A 17,493-nucleotide genomic window follows, 5' to 3' on the forward strand; every position below is an offset into this window, starting at 1 on the left:
TCTCTGACCTCTCTGTCCCAATACCCATCCTGATGACTGACCTCTCTGACCCAATACCCATCCTGATGACTGACCTCTCTGACCCAATACCCATCCTGATGACTGACCTCTCTGACCTCTCTGTCCCAATACCCAACCTGATGACTGACCTCTCTGTCCCAATACCCAACCTGATGACTGACCTCTCTGTCCCAATACCCAACCTGATGACTGACCTCTCTGTCCCAATACCCATCCTGATGACTGACCTCTCTGTCCCAATACCCATCCTGATGACTGACCTCTCTGTCCCAATACCCATCCTGATGACTGACCTCTCTGACCTCTCTGTCCCAATACCCAACCTGATGACTGACCTCTCTGTCCCAATACCCATCCTGATGACTGACCTCTCTGACCTCTCTGTCCCAATACCCATCCTGATGACTGACCTCTCTGTCCCAATACCCATCCTGATGACTGACCTCTCTGACCTCTCTGTCCCAATACCCAACCTGATGACTGACCTCTCTGACCTCTCTGTCCCAATACCCAACCTGATGACTGACCTCTCTGACCTCTCTGTCCCAATACCCAACCTGATGACTGACCTCTCTGACCTCTCTGTCCCAATACCCATCCTGATGACTGACCTCTCTGACCCAATACCCAACCTGATGACTGACCTCTCTGTCCCAATACCCAACCTGATGACTGACCTCTCTGTCCCAATACCCAACCTGATGACTGACCTCTCTGACCTCTCTGTCCCAATACCCATCCTGATGACTGACCTCTCTGACCTCTCTGTCCCAATACCCATCCTGATGACTGACCTCTCTGACCTCTCTGTCCCAATACCCATCCTGATGACTGACCTCTCTGTCCCAATACCCAACCTGATGACTGACCTCTCTGTCCCAATACCCAACCTGATGACTGACCTCTCTGACCTCTCTGTCCCAATACCCATCCTGATGACTGACCTCTCTGGCCCAATACCCAACCTGATGACTGACCTCTCTGTCCCAATACCCATCCTGATGACTGTCCTCTCTGTCCCAATACCCATCCTGATGACTGACCTCTCTGACCTCTCTGACCCAATACCCAACCTGATGACTGACCTCTCTGTCCCAATACCCATCCTGATGACTGACCTCTCTGACCTCTCTGTCCCAATACCCAACCTGATGACTGACCTCTCTGACCCAATACCCAACCTGATGACTGACCTCTCTGTCCCAATACCCAACCTGATGACTGACCTCTCTGACCCAATACCCAACCTGATGACTGACCTCTCTGTCCCAATACCCATCCTGATGACTGACCTCTCTGTCCTCTCTGTCCCAATACCCATCCTGATGACTGACCTCTCTGTCCCAATACCCATCCTGATGACTGACCTCTCTGTCCCAATACCCGACCTGATGACTGACCTCTCTGTCCCAATACCCAACCTGATGACTGACCTCTCTGTCCCAATACCCATCCTGATGACTGACCTCTCTGACCTCTCTGTCCCAATACCCAACCTGATGACTGACCTCTCTGTCCCAATACCCAACCTGATGACTGACCTCTCTGACCTCTCTGTCCCAATACCCAACCTGATGACTGACCTCTCTGTCCCAATACCCATCCTGATGACTGACCTCTCTGACCTCTCTGTCCCAATACCCAACCTGATGACTGACCTCTCTGTCCCAATACCCATCCTGATGACTGACCTCTCTGACCTCTCTGTCCCAATACCCAACCTGATGACTGACCTCTCTGACCTCTCTGTCCCAATACCCAACCTGATGACTGACCTCTCTGTCCCAATACCCATCCTGATGACTGACCTCTCTGTCCCAATACCCATCCTGATGACTGACCTCTCTGACCTCTCTGTCCCAATACCCAACCTGATGACTGACCTCTCTGACCTCTCTGTCCCAATACCCAACCTGATGACTGACCTCTCTGTCCCAATACCCATCCTGATGACTGACCTCTCTGTCCCAATACCCATCCTGATGACTGACCTCTCTGACCCAATACCCATCCTGATGACTGACCTCTCTGACCCAATACCCATCCTGATGACTGACCTCTCTGACCTCTCTGTCCCAATACCCAACCTGATGACTGACCTCTCTGTCCCAATACCCAACCTGATGACTGACCTCTCTGTCCCAATACCCAACCTGATGACTGACCTCTCTGACCCAATACCCAACCTGATGACTGACCTCTCTGACCTCTCTGTCCCAATACCCAACCTGATGACTGACCTCTCTGTCCCAATACCCATCCTGATGACTGACCTCTCTGTCCCAATACCCAACCTGATGACTGACCTCTCTGTCCCAATACCCATCCTGATGACTGACCTCTCTGTCCCAATACCCAACCTGATGACTGACCTCTCTGTCCCAATACCCAACCTGATGACTGACCTCTCTGTCCCAATACCCAACCTGATGACTGACCTCTCTGTCCCAATACCCAACCTGATGACTGACCTCTCTGACCTCTCTGTCCCAATACCCATCCTGATGACTGACCTCTCTGTCCCAATACCCATCCTGATGACTGACCTCTCTGTCCCAATACCCAACCTGATGACTGACCTCTCTGACCCAATACCCAACCTGATGACTGACCTCTCTGTCCCAATACCCATCCTGATGACTGACCTCTCTGTCCCAATACCCAACCTGATGACTGACCTCTCTGTCCCAATACCCATCCTGATGACTGACCTCTCTGTCCCAATACCCATCCTGATGACTGACCTCTCTGTCCCAATACCCATCCTGATGACTGACCTCTCTGTCCCAATACCCATCCTGATGACTGACCTCTCTGTCCCAATACCCATCCTGATGACTGACCTCTCTGTCCCAATACCCATCCTGATGACTGACCTCTCTGTCCCAATACCCATCCTGATGACTGACCTCTCTGTCCCAATACCCATCCTGATGACTGACCTCTCTGACCTCTCTGTCCCAATACCCAACCTGATGACTGACCTCTCTGACCCAATACCCATCCTGATGACTGACCTCTCTGACCTCTCTGTCCCAATACCCATCCTGATGACTGACCTCTCTGACCTCTCTGTCCCAATACCCATCCTGATGACTGACCTCTCTGACCTCTCTGTCCCAATACCCATCCTGATGACTGACCTCTCTGTCCCAATACCCAACCTGATGACTGACCTCTCTGACCCAATACCCATCCTGATGACTGACCTCTCTGTCCCAATACCCATCCTGATGACTGACCTCTCTGTCCCAATACCCAACCTGATGACTGACCTCTCTGTCCCAATACCCATCCTTATGACTGACCTCTCTGACCTCTCTGTCCCAATACCCAACCTGATGACTGACCTCTCTGTCCCAATACCCATCCTGATGCACTAGGTAGTGTGACGCAAAGTGTTGGCCATGCATACTAAGTAGTGTGCGTATTGGGACACTAGGCCATATCACACCGTTAGTCCAGTCACCACCACAAAAAGCTGCTTTTTAAAACCTGTTTGATTGAACTTCACCTTCATCCCAAATGGCACCCTATTCCCTATGGAGTGCACTACTTTTGACCTGAGCCCCTATAGGCAATAGGGTGGTATTTGGTATGCACACGTATTTAGCCTGGGTACGTCACAACAAGTTCAGCATCTCTTGTTCGAGATAGATAACGGTTCACATTAACTCAGAGTTTCAGAGTAGGAGTTCTGATCTAGGATCAGTTCAGTCTTTAATGAATCAGAGTAAATGGACGGGGGACCTGTTCCTCGATCAACACTCCTACTGATCTAGGATCAGTTCAGTCTTTTTATGAATCAGACTAAATGGACGGGGGACCTGTTCCTAGATCAACACTCCTACTGATCTAGGATCAGTTCAGTCTTTTTATGAATCAGACTAAATGGACGGGGGACCTGTTCCTAGATCAATACCCCTACTGATCTACGATCAGTTCAGATTTTAATGAATCAGATTAAATGGACATCTGCCAGAGTCTTCACAGCCCATGTCCCCCAGAGGGTTTCTGAAGGGTAGGTACCCCTCTGTAACCTGCAGGATAAACTCCAGGCCATAGAAATAGAATCCATAGAACGGACCTCCCAATTCAAGTCATTGATGGCATACTGGGTGCAGAGGTTCCAAGCCCGTTCTATGGATAGCATTATTATATTCCAGGCCTGACCGATAAAGAGCTGTTGGCTATATGTTTGCCTTTTTCAAACCTCTCCTCTGGGACCTCTAGGTGTTATAAACCTCTCTATGACCTCTAGGTGTTATAAACCTCTCCTCTGGGACCTCTAGGTGTTATAAACCTCTCCTCCAGGACCTCTAGGTGTTATAAACCTCTCTATGACCTCTAGGTGTTATAAACCTCTCCTCTGGGATCTCTAGGTGTTATAAACCTCTCCTATATGACCTCTAGGTGTTATAAACCTCTCTATGACCTCCCGGTGTTATAAACCTCTCCTCTGGGATCTCTAGGTGTTATAAACCTCTCTATGACCTCTAGGTGTTATAAACCTCTCCTCTGGGACCTCTAGGTGTTATAAACCTCTCCTATGGGACCTCTAGGTGTTATAAACCTCTCCTCTGGGACCTCAAGGTGTTATAAACCTCTCTATGACCTCTAGGTGTTATAAACCTCTCCCCCGGGACCTCTAGGTGTTATAAACCTCTCCTCTGTGACCTCTAGGTGTTATAAACCTCTCCTCTGGGACCTCAAGGTGTTATAAACCTCTCTATGACCTCTAGGTGTTATAAACCTCTCCCCCGGGACCTCTAGGTGTTATAAACCTCTCCTCTGTGACCTCTAGGTGTTATAAACCTCTCCTCTGGGACCTCTAGGTGTTATAAACCTCTCCTCTTGGACCTCTAGGTGTTATAAACCTCTCCTCTGGGACCTCCAGGTGTTATAAACCTCTCCTCTGTGACCTCTAGGTGTTATAAACCTCTCCTCTGGGACCTCTAGGTGTTATAAACCTCTCCTCTGGGACCTCTAGGTGTTATAAACCTCTCCTCTGGGACCTCTAGGTGTTATAAACCTCTCCTCTGGGACCTCTAGGTGTTATAAACCTCTCTATGACCCCTAGGTGTTATAAACCTCTTCCTCTATGACCTCTTGTTGCAACCCTGACCTAGCGCACCTGATTGAAATAGTCAAGGGCTTGATGATTGGTTGACAAGTTGAATCAGGTGTGATAGCTCTGGAATAGTTCAAATACATGGAACGACTGGAGGTCCCAGATGAGAGGTTTGAGAACGGCTGGAGGTCCCAGATGAGAGGTTTGAGAACGGCTGGAAGTCCTTGAGGAGAGGTTTGGAACGGCTGGAGGTCCTTGAGGAGAGATTTGGAACGGCTGGAGGTCCCAGAGGAGAGGTTTGAGAACGGCTGGAGGTCCTTGAGGAGAGGTTTGAGAATGGCTGGAGGTCCCAGAGGAGAGGTTTGGAACGGCTGGAGGTCCCAGAGGAGAGGTTTGGAACGTCTGGAGGTCCTTGAGGAGAGGTTTGAGAACGGCTGGAGGTCCTTGAGGAGAGGTTTGAGAACGGCTGGAGGTCCCAGAGGAGAGGTTTGAGAACGGCTGGAGGTACCAGAGGAGAGGTTTGAGGACGGCTGGAGGTACCAGAGGAGAGGTTTATAACGGCTGGAGGTCCTTGATGAGAGGTTTATAACGGCTGGAGGTCCCAGAGGAGAGGTTTGGAACGGCTGGAGGTACCAGAGGAGAGGTTTGAGAACGGCTGGAGGTCCCAGAGGAGAGGTTTGAGAACGGCTGGAGGTACCAGAGGAGAGGTTTGAGGACGGCTGGAGGTACCAGAGGAGAGGTTTGGAAAAGGCTGAGCTATGTGTTTGCCAAACAACTTTACACGTCTGTTTCACACACAGGAAGGGTTTGCAGTTGAATCACAATTCATGTTGATTAAAACAAATGATAATGAACGATTTGTATTTCTGTGTGTAGTAACCAGGTACTATTATTATGTACTGTGTTAGTTTAGAGATATTACAGGGTGAAAGATGGGGGGAACAGGAAGAGGAGGAGTCAAAGGGCAGTGGGCTGGATGACAGGAAGAGGAGGAGTCGAAGGGCAGTGGGCTGGATGACAGGAAGAGGAGGAGTCGAAGGGCAGTGGGCTGGATGACAGGAAGAGGAGGAGTCAAAGGGCAGTGGGCTGGATGACAGGAAGAGGAGGAGTCAAAGGGCAGTGGGCTGGATGACAGGAAGAGGAGGAGTCGAAGGGCAGTGGGCTGGATGACAGGAAGAGGAGGAGTCGAAGGGCAGTGGGCTGGATGACAGGAAGAGGAGGAGTCAAAGGGCAGTGGGCTGGATGACAGGAAGAGGAGGAGTCGAAGGGCAGTGGGCTGGATGACAGGAAGAGGAGGAGTCGAAGGGCAGTGGGCTGGATGACAGGAAGAGGAGGAGTCAAAGGGCAGTGGGCTGGATGACAGGAAGAGGAGGAGTCGAAGGGCAGTGGGCTGGATGACAGGAAGAGGAGGAGTCGAAGGGCAGTGGGCTGGATGACAGGAAGAGGAGGAGTCAAAGGGCAGTGGGCTGGATGACAGGAAGAGGAGGAGTCGAATGGCAGTGGGCTGGATGACAGGAAGAGGAGGAGTCGAAGGGCAGTGGGCTGGATGACAGGAAGAGGAGGAGTCAAAGGGCAGTGGGCTGGATGACAGGAAGAGGAGGAGTCGAAGGGCAGTGGGCTGGATGACAGGAAGAGGAGGAGTCGAATGGCAGTGGGCTGGATGACAGGAAGAGGAGGAGTCGAATGGCAGTGGGCTGGATGACAGGAAGAGGAGGAGTCAAAGGGCAGTGGGCTGGATGACAGGAAGAGGAGGAGTCGAAGGGCAGTGGGCTGGATGACAGGAGGGGGAGGAGTCGTAGGGCAGTGGGCTGGATGACAGGAGGGGGAGGAGTCGTATGGCAGTGGGCTGGATGACAGGAGGGGGAGGAGTCGAAGGGCAGTGGGCTGGATGACAGGAGGGGGAGGAGTCGAAGGGCAGTGGGCTGGATGACAGGAGGGGGAGGAGTCGTATGGCAGTGGGCTGGATGACAGGAGGGGGAGGAGTCGAAGGGCAGTGGGCTGGATGACAGGAGGGGGAGGAGTCGAAGGGCAGTGGGCTGGATGACAGGAGGGGGAGGAGTCGAAGGGCAGTGGGCTGGATGACAGGAGGGGGAGGAGTCGTATGGCAGTGGGCTGGATGACAGGAGGGGGAGGAGTCGTATGGCAGTGGGCTGGATGACAGGAGGGGGAGGAGTCGTAGGGCAGTGGGCTGGATGACAGGAGGGGGAGGAGTCGTAGGGCAGTGGGCTGGATGACAGGAGGGGGAGGAGTCGTATGGCAGTGGGCTGGATGACAGGAGGGGGAGGAGTCGTAGGGCAGTGGGCTGGATGACAGGAGGGGGAGGAGTCGTAGGGCAGTGGGCTGGATGACAGGAGGGGGAGGAGTCGTATGGCAGTGGGCTGGATGACAGGAGGGGGAGGAGTCGAAGGGCAGTGGGCTGGATGACAGGAGGGGGAGGAGTCGTAAGGGCAGTGGGCTGGATGACAGGAGGGGGAGGAGTCGTATGGCAGTGGGCTGGATGACAGGAGGGGGAGGAGTCGTATGGCAGTGGGCTGGATGACAGGAGGGGGAGGAGTCGTAGGGCAGTGGGCTGGATGACAGGAGGGGGAGGAGTCGTAGGGCAGTGGGCTGGATGACAGGAGGGGGAGGAGTCGTATGGCAGTGGGCTGGATGACAGGAGGGGGAGGAGTCGTAGGGCAGTGGGCTGGATGACAGGAGGGGGAGGAGTCGTAGGGCAGTGGGCTGGATGACAGGAAGAGGAGGAGTCGAAAGGCAGTGGGCTGGATGACAGGAGGAGGAGGAGTCAAAGGGCAGTGGGCTGGATGACAGGAAGAGGAGGAGTCGAAGGGCAGTGGGCTGGATGACAGGAAGAGGAGGAGTCAAAGGGCAGTGGGCTGGATGACAGGAGGAGGAGGAGTCGAAGGGCAGTGGGCTGGATGACAGGAGGGGGAGGAGTCGAAGGGCAGTGGGCTGGATGACAGGAAGAGGAGGAGTCGAAGGGCAGTGGGCTGGATTCTAACCCTTATACCAATAAATGGCAATACTTCCTCGATATGGACAGCAAGACGGCCGTTCGACCCGATGAGGTGTTTCTACGCATGAGCTTAGCTAGCCAATGTCACCATGACATCACCTACAAGTGTAATCGAGGATTTCTATTGGAGAAGCAGTTTCTGCCTACCTTCGTAGATGATGGTGGAGGTTCCTGTCTGTAAGTGGGTGTTTCTTCTCTCACGTGAGCATGCTTTTCCCACGTGTGATCCTCCATAATGTCTGGCGTGCTCACGCAGCAGAGGGAACAGCTGGCGTGCTCACACAGCAGAGGGAACAGCTGGCGTGCTCACGCAGCAGAGGGAACAGCTGGCGTGCTCACGCAGCAGAGGGAACAGCTGGCTCGGGTCTATTTATCGCCCCCCTCCCCACGAAATAGGGAATATAGTGGAATTTGGTTCTTGTGTAAAATGGTACTTACGGAACTGTTGTGTGCAAAATATGTTGTTGGCTTAAAGGACCCGTCCCCGTCCCCCCTCCAGAGGAAGTTGTCGTCACTATTTCAACGTAATTTCCTGTCCTAGAGATTAAATGCACGTTTTATGTTCCACCTCTAAAGAATGACGAAAGCTACTTCTACATTTTTTACGAATTGGCTGTCGAAATTTCCACGTGAAGTTTAAAACAGCTGTCAGTGTAGCTAGCCATCTTGCTAACCTTGTCTAGCTAGCCATCTTGCTAACCTTGTCTAGCTAGCCATCTTGCTAACCTTGTCTAGCTAGCCATCTTGCTAACCTTGTCTAGCTAGCCATCTTGCTAACCTTGTCTAGCTAGCCATCTTGCTAACCTTGTCTAGCTAGCCATCTTGCTAACCTTGTCTAGCTAGCCATCTTGCTAACCTTGTCTAGCTAGCCATCTTGCTAACCTTGTCTAGCTAGCCATCTTGCTAACCTTGTCTAGCTAGCCATCTTGCTAACCTTGTCTAGCTAGCTAATGTTATGTTGTTGCTCAGATTTGTGTTTTGTTTACTGTACTGTATTCAGAGGATTAGCCAGCTGGCTCTATGGCTGGTTCTGGAGCTGGATGTGTCAAAAGCATTGATTTGATTTAGGAGGAGGAAGAGGAGTAGTACTAGGTGGGATCTTAATTTGATCACCCTGTTGACGCAGAACATTTTCCTGCGCAGCATAAAATGCTTTGTGATTTACATAAATTCACTGAAATATGTCACGAAACTGGCTAACTAACTATAGCCTTCTGCTTTTGAAGCACTCGCTAAGTCTAAGGGTCCATAGCTACATGGTCTGTCACCTAATTTTAGTGCGAGAAGTCCGAGTATACGGACCGTGTTGTATGTACTTACCTGGAACCAGGACTAGCTCAGTCTTGACTCCTATTGGCTTGGCCAGCACAAACAGATTTTTTATTTTTATTTTTTTTAAATGGTGACAGAAAGAAATATATAATTCACTTTCCCGTGGCAACGTGATGGCCAATACAAATCTTGTTGCTGCATGGTTATTTTTACTGCTGTGACAATACCGGTCAAATTAAGATCCAACATTTGCAGTAGTAGTAGGCAGTTGTTTTTTGAGAAAAAGTTTGTGAGTTTGTGAGAAAAAAACCCCGCGTTGATTCGGTTACAAAAACAGCTGTATCTTGATTGGTAGAAGTAATTTCTCTTTTGATTGCCGATTTTGAATATCAGAGAAGAATTACTAGCATGTCATAAGGCTCTAAGGGCCCGGTTCTGACGTAGGAAATGTACGCGTTTCCGAAACACGTCTTTCCTACGCACTTCTCAGTCGTCGGTATTCAGACTGACCTTATGCAGGTGTGTTACAGGCTTTGTAGGCTGGGTTCCCTTGCGGGTGCTGAATACATTTAGTTCAGTCTGAATACATTTAGTTCAGTCTGAATACATTTAGTTCAGTCTGAATACATTTCATTCAGTCTGAATACATTTCATTCAGTCTGAATACATTTAGTTCAGTCTGAATACATTTCATTCAGTCTGAATACATTTCATTCAGTCTGAATACATTTAGTTCAGTCTGAATACATTTAGTTCAGTCTGAATACATTTCATTCAGTCTGAATACATTTAGTTCAGTCTGAATACATTGAATTCAGTCTGAATACATTTAGTTCAGTCTGAATACATTTCATTCAGTCTGAATACATTTAGTTCAGTCTGAATACATTTAGTTCAGTCTGAATACATTTAGTTCAGTCTGAATACATTTCATTCAGTCTGAATACATTTAGTTCAGTCTGAATACATTTCATTCAGTCTGAATACATTTAGTTCAGTCTGAATACATTTCATTCAGTCTGAATACATTTAGTTCAGTCTGAATACATTGAATTCAGTCTGAATACATTGAATTCAGTCCGAATACATTGAATTCAGTCTGAATACATTGAATTCAGTCTGAATACATTGAATTCAGTCCGAATACATTGAATTCAGTCCGAATACATTGAATTCAGTCTGAATACATTTAATTCAGTCGCTGAAAACACTTCCCACTTCGCTAGCCAACAGATTTTTCTCGTGGAGTTTTCGTTCAGTAGGGTTTTCAGTACATTTATCTAAAGTCGTCCCTTTTAAATTTGGTGTATCTTTTTTTTTTATTTGAATTTTCTCGACAGACTCACTAGAATATATGGAGAGAGGACAGATCAGAATATTATGAATCAATGAAAGAAAGCTATGTAGATACACACAATTCTTCCCCCTTTTTAGCACCATTTGTATATTATTTTGGGTTAGGGAAGTATTTATGAATAATAACCCTGGAGAGCCTTTATTCACAAAATATATTGGTGAATGAACCAATAGGAGCCCTTCTTTGCGAGGCACTACGAACCCTCCCTGGTCTTTGTGGTTGAATCTGTGTTTGAAATTCACAGCTCGACTGAGGGACAGTTAACTGTATGTGTTGAGTACAGAGATGAGGTAGTCGTTGAAAAAATCATGTTAAACACTTATTGCACACGGTGAGTCTATGCAACTTAGTATGTGACGAACAGGCCCCCCCATTTAACATCGAGCGGGGCTGCACTTACGGTGAGCGGGTTGAGAGTTTCAAGTTCCTTGGTGTCCACATCACCAACAAACTATCATGGTCCAAACACACCAAGACAGTCGTGAAGAGGGCACGACAAAACCTATTCCCAACATTTGGTATAGGTCACCATTTCTTCAAAAAGTTCTACAGCTGCACCATCGAGAGCATCCTGACTGGTTGCATCACCGCCTGGTACGGCAACTGCTCAGCCTCCGACCGTAAGGTGCTACAGAAGGGTAGTGCGAACGGCCCAGTACATCACTGGGGCCAAGCTTCCTGACATCCACGACCTCTATACCAGGCGGTGTCAGAGGAAGGCCCTAAAAATTGTCAAAGACTCCAGTCACCCAAGTCATAGACTGTTCTCTCTGCTACCGCACGGCAAGAGGTACCGGAGCGACACGTCTCGGTCCAAAAGGCTCCTTAATACCTACCCCCAAGCCATAAGACTGCTGAACAATTAATCAAATGTTTCTTAACTCGCTTTCTTGAACTGCATTGTTGGTTAAGGGCTTGTAAGTAATCATTTCACGGTAAGGTCTACTACACCTGTTGTATTTGGCGCATGTAAACAAATCAAATTTGATTTGACTTTTTAAGCAAATGTTTACTCCTGAACTTATATAGGCATCGCCATAACAAATGGGTTGAATACTTATTGACTCAATACATTTCAGCTTTTCATTTTTAATTCATTTAAAAAATATATTTTTAAACATAATTCCACTTTGACATTATGGGGTATTGTGTGTGTGTATTCCAGTGACACAAAATCTCAATTGAATCCATTTTAAATTCAGTGTCAATGTAGTGAGTGAGTATACAGTGCATTCGGAAAGTATTCAGACCCCTGGACTTTTTCTACATTTTGTTACGTTACAGCCTTATTCTAAAATGGATTAAATACATTTTAAAAATCCTCAATCTAGACACAATACCCCATAATGAAAAAGCGAAGAAATTTATTTTTCTTTTTAATAATTTATTAAATTTAAAACCCAGAAATACCTTATTTACATAAGTATTCAGACCCTTTGCTATGAGACTCGAAATTGAGCTCAGGTGCATCCTGTTTCCATTGATCATCCTTGAGATGTTTATACAACTTGATTGGAGTCCACCTGTGGTAAATTCAATTGATTGGACATGATTTGGAAAGGCACACACCTGTCTATATAAGGTCCCACAGTTGACAGTGCATGTCAGAGCAAAAACCAAGCCATGAGGTCGAAGGAATTGTCCGTAGAGCTCAGAGACAGGATTGTGTGAGGCACAGATCTGGGGAAAGGTACCAAAACATTTCTGCAGCATTGGAGGTCCCCAAGAACACAGTGGCCTCCATCATTCTTAAATGGAAGAAGTTTGGAACCACCAAGACTCTTCCTAGAGCTGCCGCCCGGCCAAACTGAACAATCGGGGGAGAAGGGCTTTGGTCAGGGAGGTGACCAAGAACCCGATGGTCAATCTGACAGAGCTCTAGAGTTCCACTGTGGAGATGGGAGGACCTTTCAGAAGGACAAACATCTCTGCAGCACTCCACCAATCAGGCCTTTATGGTAGAGTGGCCAGACAGAAGCCACTCCTCAGTAAAAGGCACATGACAGCCCGCTTGGTGTTTGCCAAAAGGCACCTAAAGACTGAAACCATGAGAAACAATATTCTCTGGTCTGATGAAACGAAGATTGAACTATTTTGCCTGAATGCCAAGCGTCATGTCTGGAGAAAACCTGGCACCATCCCTTCGGTGAAGCATGGTGGTGGCAGCATCATGCTGTGGGGATGTTTATCAGCAGCAGAGACTGGGAGACTAGTCAGGATCGAGGGAAAGATGAACGGAGCGGTGAGAGAGAGAGACCTGAAAATAACTGTGCAGCAACGCTCCCCATCCAACCTGACAGAGCTTGAGAGGATCTGCAGAGAAGAATGTGAGAAACTCCCCAAATACAGGTGTGCCAAGCTTGTAGTGTCCATTTAATCCATTTTAGAATAAGGCTGTAACGTAACAAAATGTGGACAAAGTCAAGGGGTCTGAATACTTTCCGAAAGCACTATATTAAATGCATCAGAAAATGTATTTAATGCATTTCAAAGTGATGTATTTTATAATATATTTTATTTATATTTACAAATGTTTTTTGTGAAATTAATTCCAACATGCATTTAAATGTATTTGTAAGAAATATTTTTTTTATAATTAAAATTTATGGCAAATATAAGAAATTGGCGAAATCATATTGTAACAAAATGGTGACTTTATTAACAATTAAGCTATTATGTATGCTGTTGCCTTGACTGTTGATCTGACTGTGTCAAAACTACAGTCACATTTCATAGCTATGCAGGAATCCATTGCTGATTTTTAAAACGTGTGCTTAAATACGGGCAGAGCGAAAAGCATGTTTTCAAACTCTCGTAAGAATGTTCCAGATGAACTACGTGTTAACACTCGATGGTTCTCCAATCAAACGTGTTCCCGCATATCAATACTTAGACATCGGGATTGTTGTTTAAAAAAACATAGAGATGAGCTGGTTAAGAAGAAGCTAACATTTAAAAGTTGTCTTTTTCTACAGAAACAGATCGTAACGTTCTCTAAGCGGTAGGAAGCAGATTATTATTCAGTCAACCTTTTTATCTGTTGTTGTTTATGGTGGTTTTATTAATCAAAGTGCAGCTACTACTACTGTTAAACCTTTAGATGCAGTTTTAATACTCATCACTGTATCCTGTATCAAAAGGTTGTCTGGACTTCCCTACAGACCCGTAGATCTCTACATGACTCCCGTTTTGTTACAGGGGACAGGTTTAATACTCATCACTGTATCCTGTATCAAAAGGTTGTCTGGACTTCCCTAAAGACCCGTAGATCTCTACATGACTCCCGTTTTGTTACAGGGGACAGGTTTAATACTCATCACTGTATCCTGTATCAAAAGGTTGTCTGGACTTCCCTACAGACCCGTAGATCTCTACATGACTCCCGTTTTGTTACAGGGGACAGGTTTAATACTCATCACTGTATCCTGTATCAAAAGGTTGTCTGGACTTCCCTAAAGACCCGTAGATCTCTACGTGACTCCCGTTTTGTTACAGGGGACAGGTTTAATACTCATCACTGTATCCTGTATCAAAAGGTTGTCTGGACTTCCCTAAAGACCCGTAGATCTCTACATGACTCCCGTTTTGTTACAGGGGACAGGTTTAATACTCATCACTGTATCCTGTATCAAAAGGTTGTCTGGACTTCCCTACAGACCCGTAGATCTCTACATGACTCCCGTTTTGTTACAGGGGACAGGTTTAATACTCATCACTGTATCCTGTATCAAAAGGTTGTCTGGACTTCCCTACAGACCCGTAGATCTCTACATGACTCCCGTTTTGTTACAGGGGACAGGTTTAATACTCATCACTGTATCCTGTATCAAAAGGTTGTCTGGACTTCCCTAAAGACCCGTAGATCTCTACGTGACTCCCGTTTTGTTACAGGGGACTGTTTTAATACTCATCACTGTATCCTGTATCAAAAGGTTGTCTGGACTTCCCTACAGACCCGTAGATCTCTACGTGACTCCCGTTTTGTTACAGGGGACAGGTTTAATACTCATCACTGTATCCTGTATCAAAAGGTTGTCTGGACTTCCCTACAGACCCGTAGATCTCTACATGACTCCCGTTTTGTTACAGGGGACAGGTTTAATACTCATCACTGTATCCTGTATCAAAAGGTTGTCTGGACTTCCCTAAAGACCCGTAGATCTCTACATGACTCCCGTTTTGTTACAGGGGACAGGTTTAATACTCATCACTGTATCCTGTATCAAAAGGTTGTCTGGACTTCCCTACAGACCCGTAGATCTCTACGTGACTCCCGTTTTGTTACAGGGGACAGGTTTAATACTCATCACTGTATCCTGTATCAAAAGGTTGTCTGGACTTCCCTAAAGACCCGTAGATCTCTACATGACTCCCGTTTTGTTACAGGGGACAGGTTTAATACTCATCACTGTATCCTGTATCAAAAGGTTGTCTGGACTTCCCTAAAGACCCGTAGATCTCTACATGACTCCCGTTTTGTTACAGGGGACAGGTTTAATACTCATCACTGTATCCTGTATCAAAAGGTTGTCTGGACTTCCCTACAGACCCGTAGATCTCTACGTGACTCCCGTTTTGTTACAGGGGACAGGTTTAATACTCATCACTGTATCCTGTATCAAAAGGTTGTCTGGACTTCCCTAAAGACCCGTAGATCTCTACATGACTCCCGTTTTGTTTACAACGCCCTACTTCATCAACCTCTGTCTTATCTAACTCTGCTGTTGAAGTATAGACACCTGATTTGCCCTAACCAGTTCACAGGATTGGTTAACTGTTGAGGTTCCTAACCTGTTCACAGGATTGGTTAACTCTTGAGGTTCCTAACCTGTTCACAGGATTGGTTAACTCTTGAGGTTCCTAACCAGTTCACAGGATTGGTTAACTCTTGAGGTTCCTAACCCGTTCACAGGATTGGTTAACTCTTGAGGTTCCTAACCCGTTCACAGGATTGGTTAACTCTTGAGGTTCCTAACCAGTTCACAGGATTGGTTAACTCTTGAGGTTCCTAACCAGTTCACAGGATTGGTTAACTCTTGAGGTTCCTAACCCGTTCACAGGATTGGTTAACTCTTGAGGTTCCTAACCCGTTCACAGGATTGGTTAACTCTTGAGGTTCCTAACCCGTTCACAGGATTGGTTAACTCTTGAGGTTCCTAACCAGTTCACAGGATTGGTTAACTCTTGAGGTTCCTAACCTGTTCACAGGATTGGTTAACTGTTGAGGTTCCTAACCCGTTCACAGGATTGGTTAACTCTTGAGGTTCCTAACCTGTTCACAGGATTGGTTAACTGTTGAGGTTCCTAACCTGTTCACAGGATTGGTTAACTCTTGAGGTTCCTAACCCGTTCACAGGATTGGTTAACTCTTGAGGTTCCTAACCAGTTCACAGGATTGGTTAACTCTTGAGGTTCCTAACCCGTTCACAGGATTGGTTAACTCTTGAGGTTCCTAACCAGTTCACAGGATTGGTTAACTCTTGAGGTTCCTAACCCGTTCACAGGATTGGTTAACTCTTGAGGTTCCTAACCCGTTCACAGGATTGGTTAACTCTTGAGGTTCCTAACCAGTTCACAGGATTGGTTAACTCTTGAGGTTCCTAATCAGTTCACAGGATTGGTTAACTCTTGAGGTTCCTAACCAGTTCACAGGATTGGTTAACTCTTGAGGTTCCTAACCCGTTCACAGGATTGGTTAACTCTTGAGGTTCCTAACCAGTTCACAGGATTGGTTAACTCTTGAGGTTCCTAACCCGTTCACAGGATTGGTTAACTCTTGAGGTTCCTAACCCGTTCACAGGATTGGTTAACTCTTGAGGTTCCTAACCCGTTCACAGGATTGGTTAACTCTTGAGGTTCCTAACCAGTTCACAGGATTGGTTAACTCTTGAGGTTCCTAACCCGTTCACAGGATTGGTTAACTCTTGAGGTTCCTAACCTGTTCACAGGATTGGTTAACTCTTGAGGTTCCTAACCAGTTCACAGGATTGGTTAACTCTTGAGGTTCCTAACCCGTTCACAGGATTGGTTAACTCGTGAGGTTCCTAGGGTCTCCACCCAGCTAGATAAATCTGATTTTAGTTTTAATTCCAAATACATTTCATCTTGATGTTCTGGTGCTGTTTAAAGTCTTGATTGATGACTTATTTGTGGAGGAATATAACTGTTTTTCTGGGTGATGTTTTATTTCCCATGACTGTGTTTTTGTATTTGAGTCTGTGTATGTGTTTAGGTTTGTGTATATTGTATTATGCAGGGCATATTTGGAAATGAGACCTAGGTTTCAATGTCTCTTCCCTTTAAATAAATAATTAAACATTATGAAAACGTAGTAGGCTCCTTGGTATCACATGCACTTACAGTTGAAGTCGGAAGTTTACATACACCTTAGCCAAATACATTTAAACTCAGTTTTTCACAATTCCTGACATTTAATCCTAGTAAAAATTCCCTGTCTTAGGTCAGTTAGGATCACCACTTTATTTAAAAAATGTGAAATGTCAGAATAATAGTAGAGAGAATGATTTATTTCAGCTTTTATTACTTTCATCACATTCCCAGTGGGTCAGAAGTTTACATACACTCAATTAGTATTTGGTAGCATTGCCTTTAAATTGTTTAACTTGGGTCAAATGTTTCGGGTAGCCTTCCACAAGCTTCCCACAATAAGTCTGGTGAATTTTGGCCCATTCCTCCTGACAGAGCTAATGTAACCGAGTCAGGTTTATAGGCCTCCTTGCTCGCACATGCTTTTTCAGT

At 46.6% G+C, this 17,493-nt stretch overlaps 1 protein-coding gene across 1 annotated transcript; it reads right to left on the bottom strand.

The window, feature by feature from the left end:
• Nucleotides 1–6,163: 6,163 nt before the first annotated feature.
• Nucleotides 6,164–8,339, bottom strand: LOC120041432 (leucine-rich repeat extensin-like protein 3). Its single transcript, XM_038986383.1, has 2 exons — nucleotides 8,307–8,339; nucleotides 6,164–7,813 (listed from the first exon to the last, which is right to left on the bottom strand). The coding sequence occupies exons 1-2, from the start codon at nucleotides 8,337–8,339 to the stop codon at nucleotides 6,164–6,166; spliced, it is 1,683 nt and encodes a 560-aa protein (XP_038842311.1).
• Nucleotides 8,340–17,493: the final 9,154 nt, after the last annotated feature.

Source organism: Salvelinus namaycush, unplaced genomic scaffold (assembly GCF_016432855.1).
Source record: "Salvelinus namaycush isolate Seneca unplaced genomic scaffold, SaNama_1.0 Scaffold466, whole genome shotgun sequence".
Classification (NCBI taxonomy): Eukaryota; Metazoa; Chordata; class Actinopteri; order Salmoniformes; family Salmonidae; genus Salvelinus; species Salvelinus namaycush.

Bases quoted from the DNA above. Each gene is read 5' to 3' on its own strand.
- LOC120041432 (XM_038986383.1), bottom strand. From the start codon at position 8,339: ATGGAGGATCACACGTGGGAAAAGCATGCTCAC. The intron at 7,814-8,306 runs GTGAGAGAAGAA...CCTGTCATCCAG, and splicing joins CGTGGGAAAAGCATGCTCAC to CCCACTGCCCTACGACTCCT.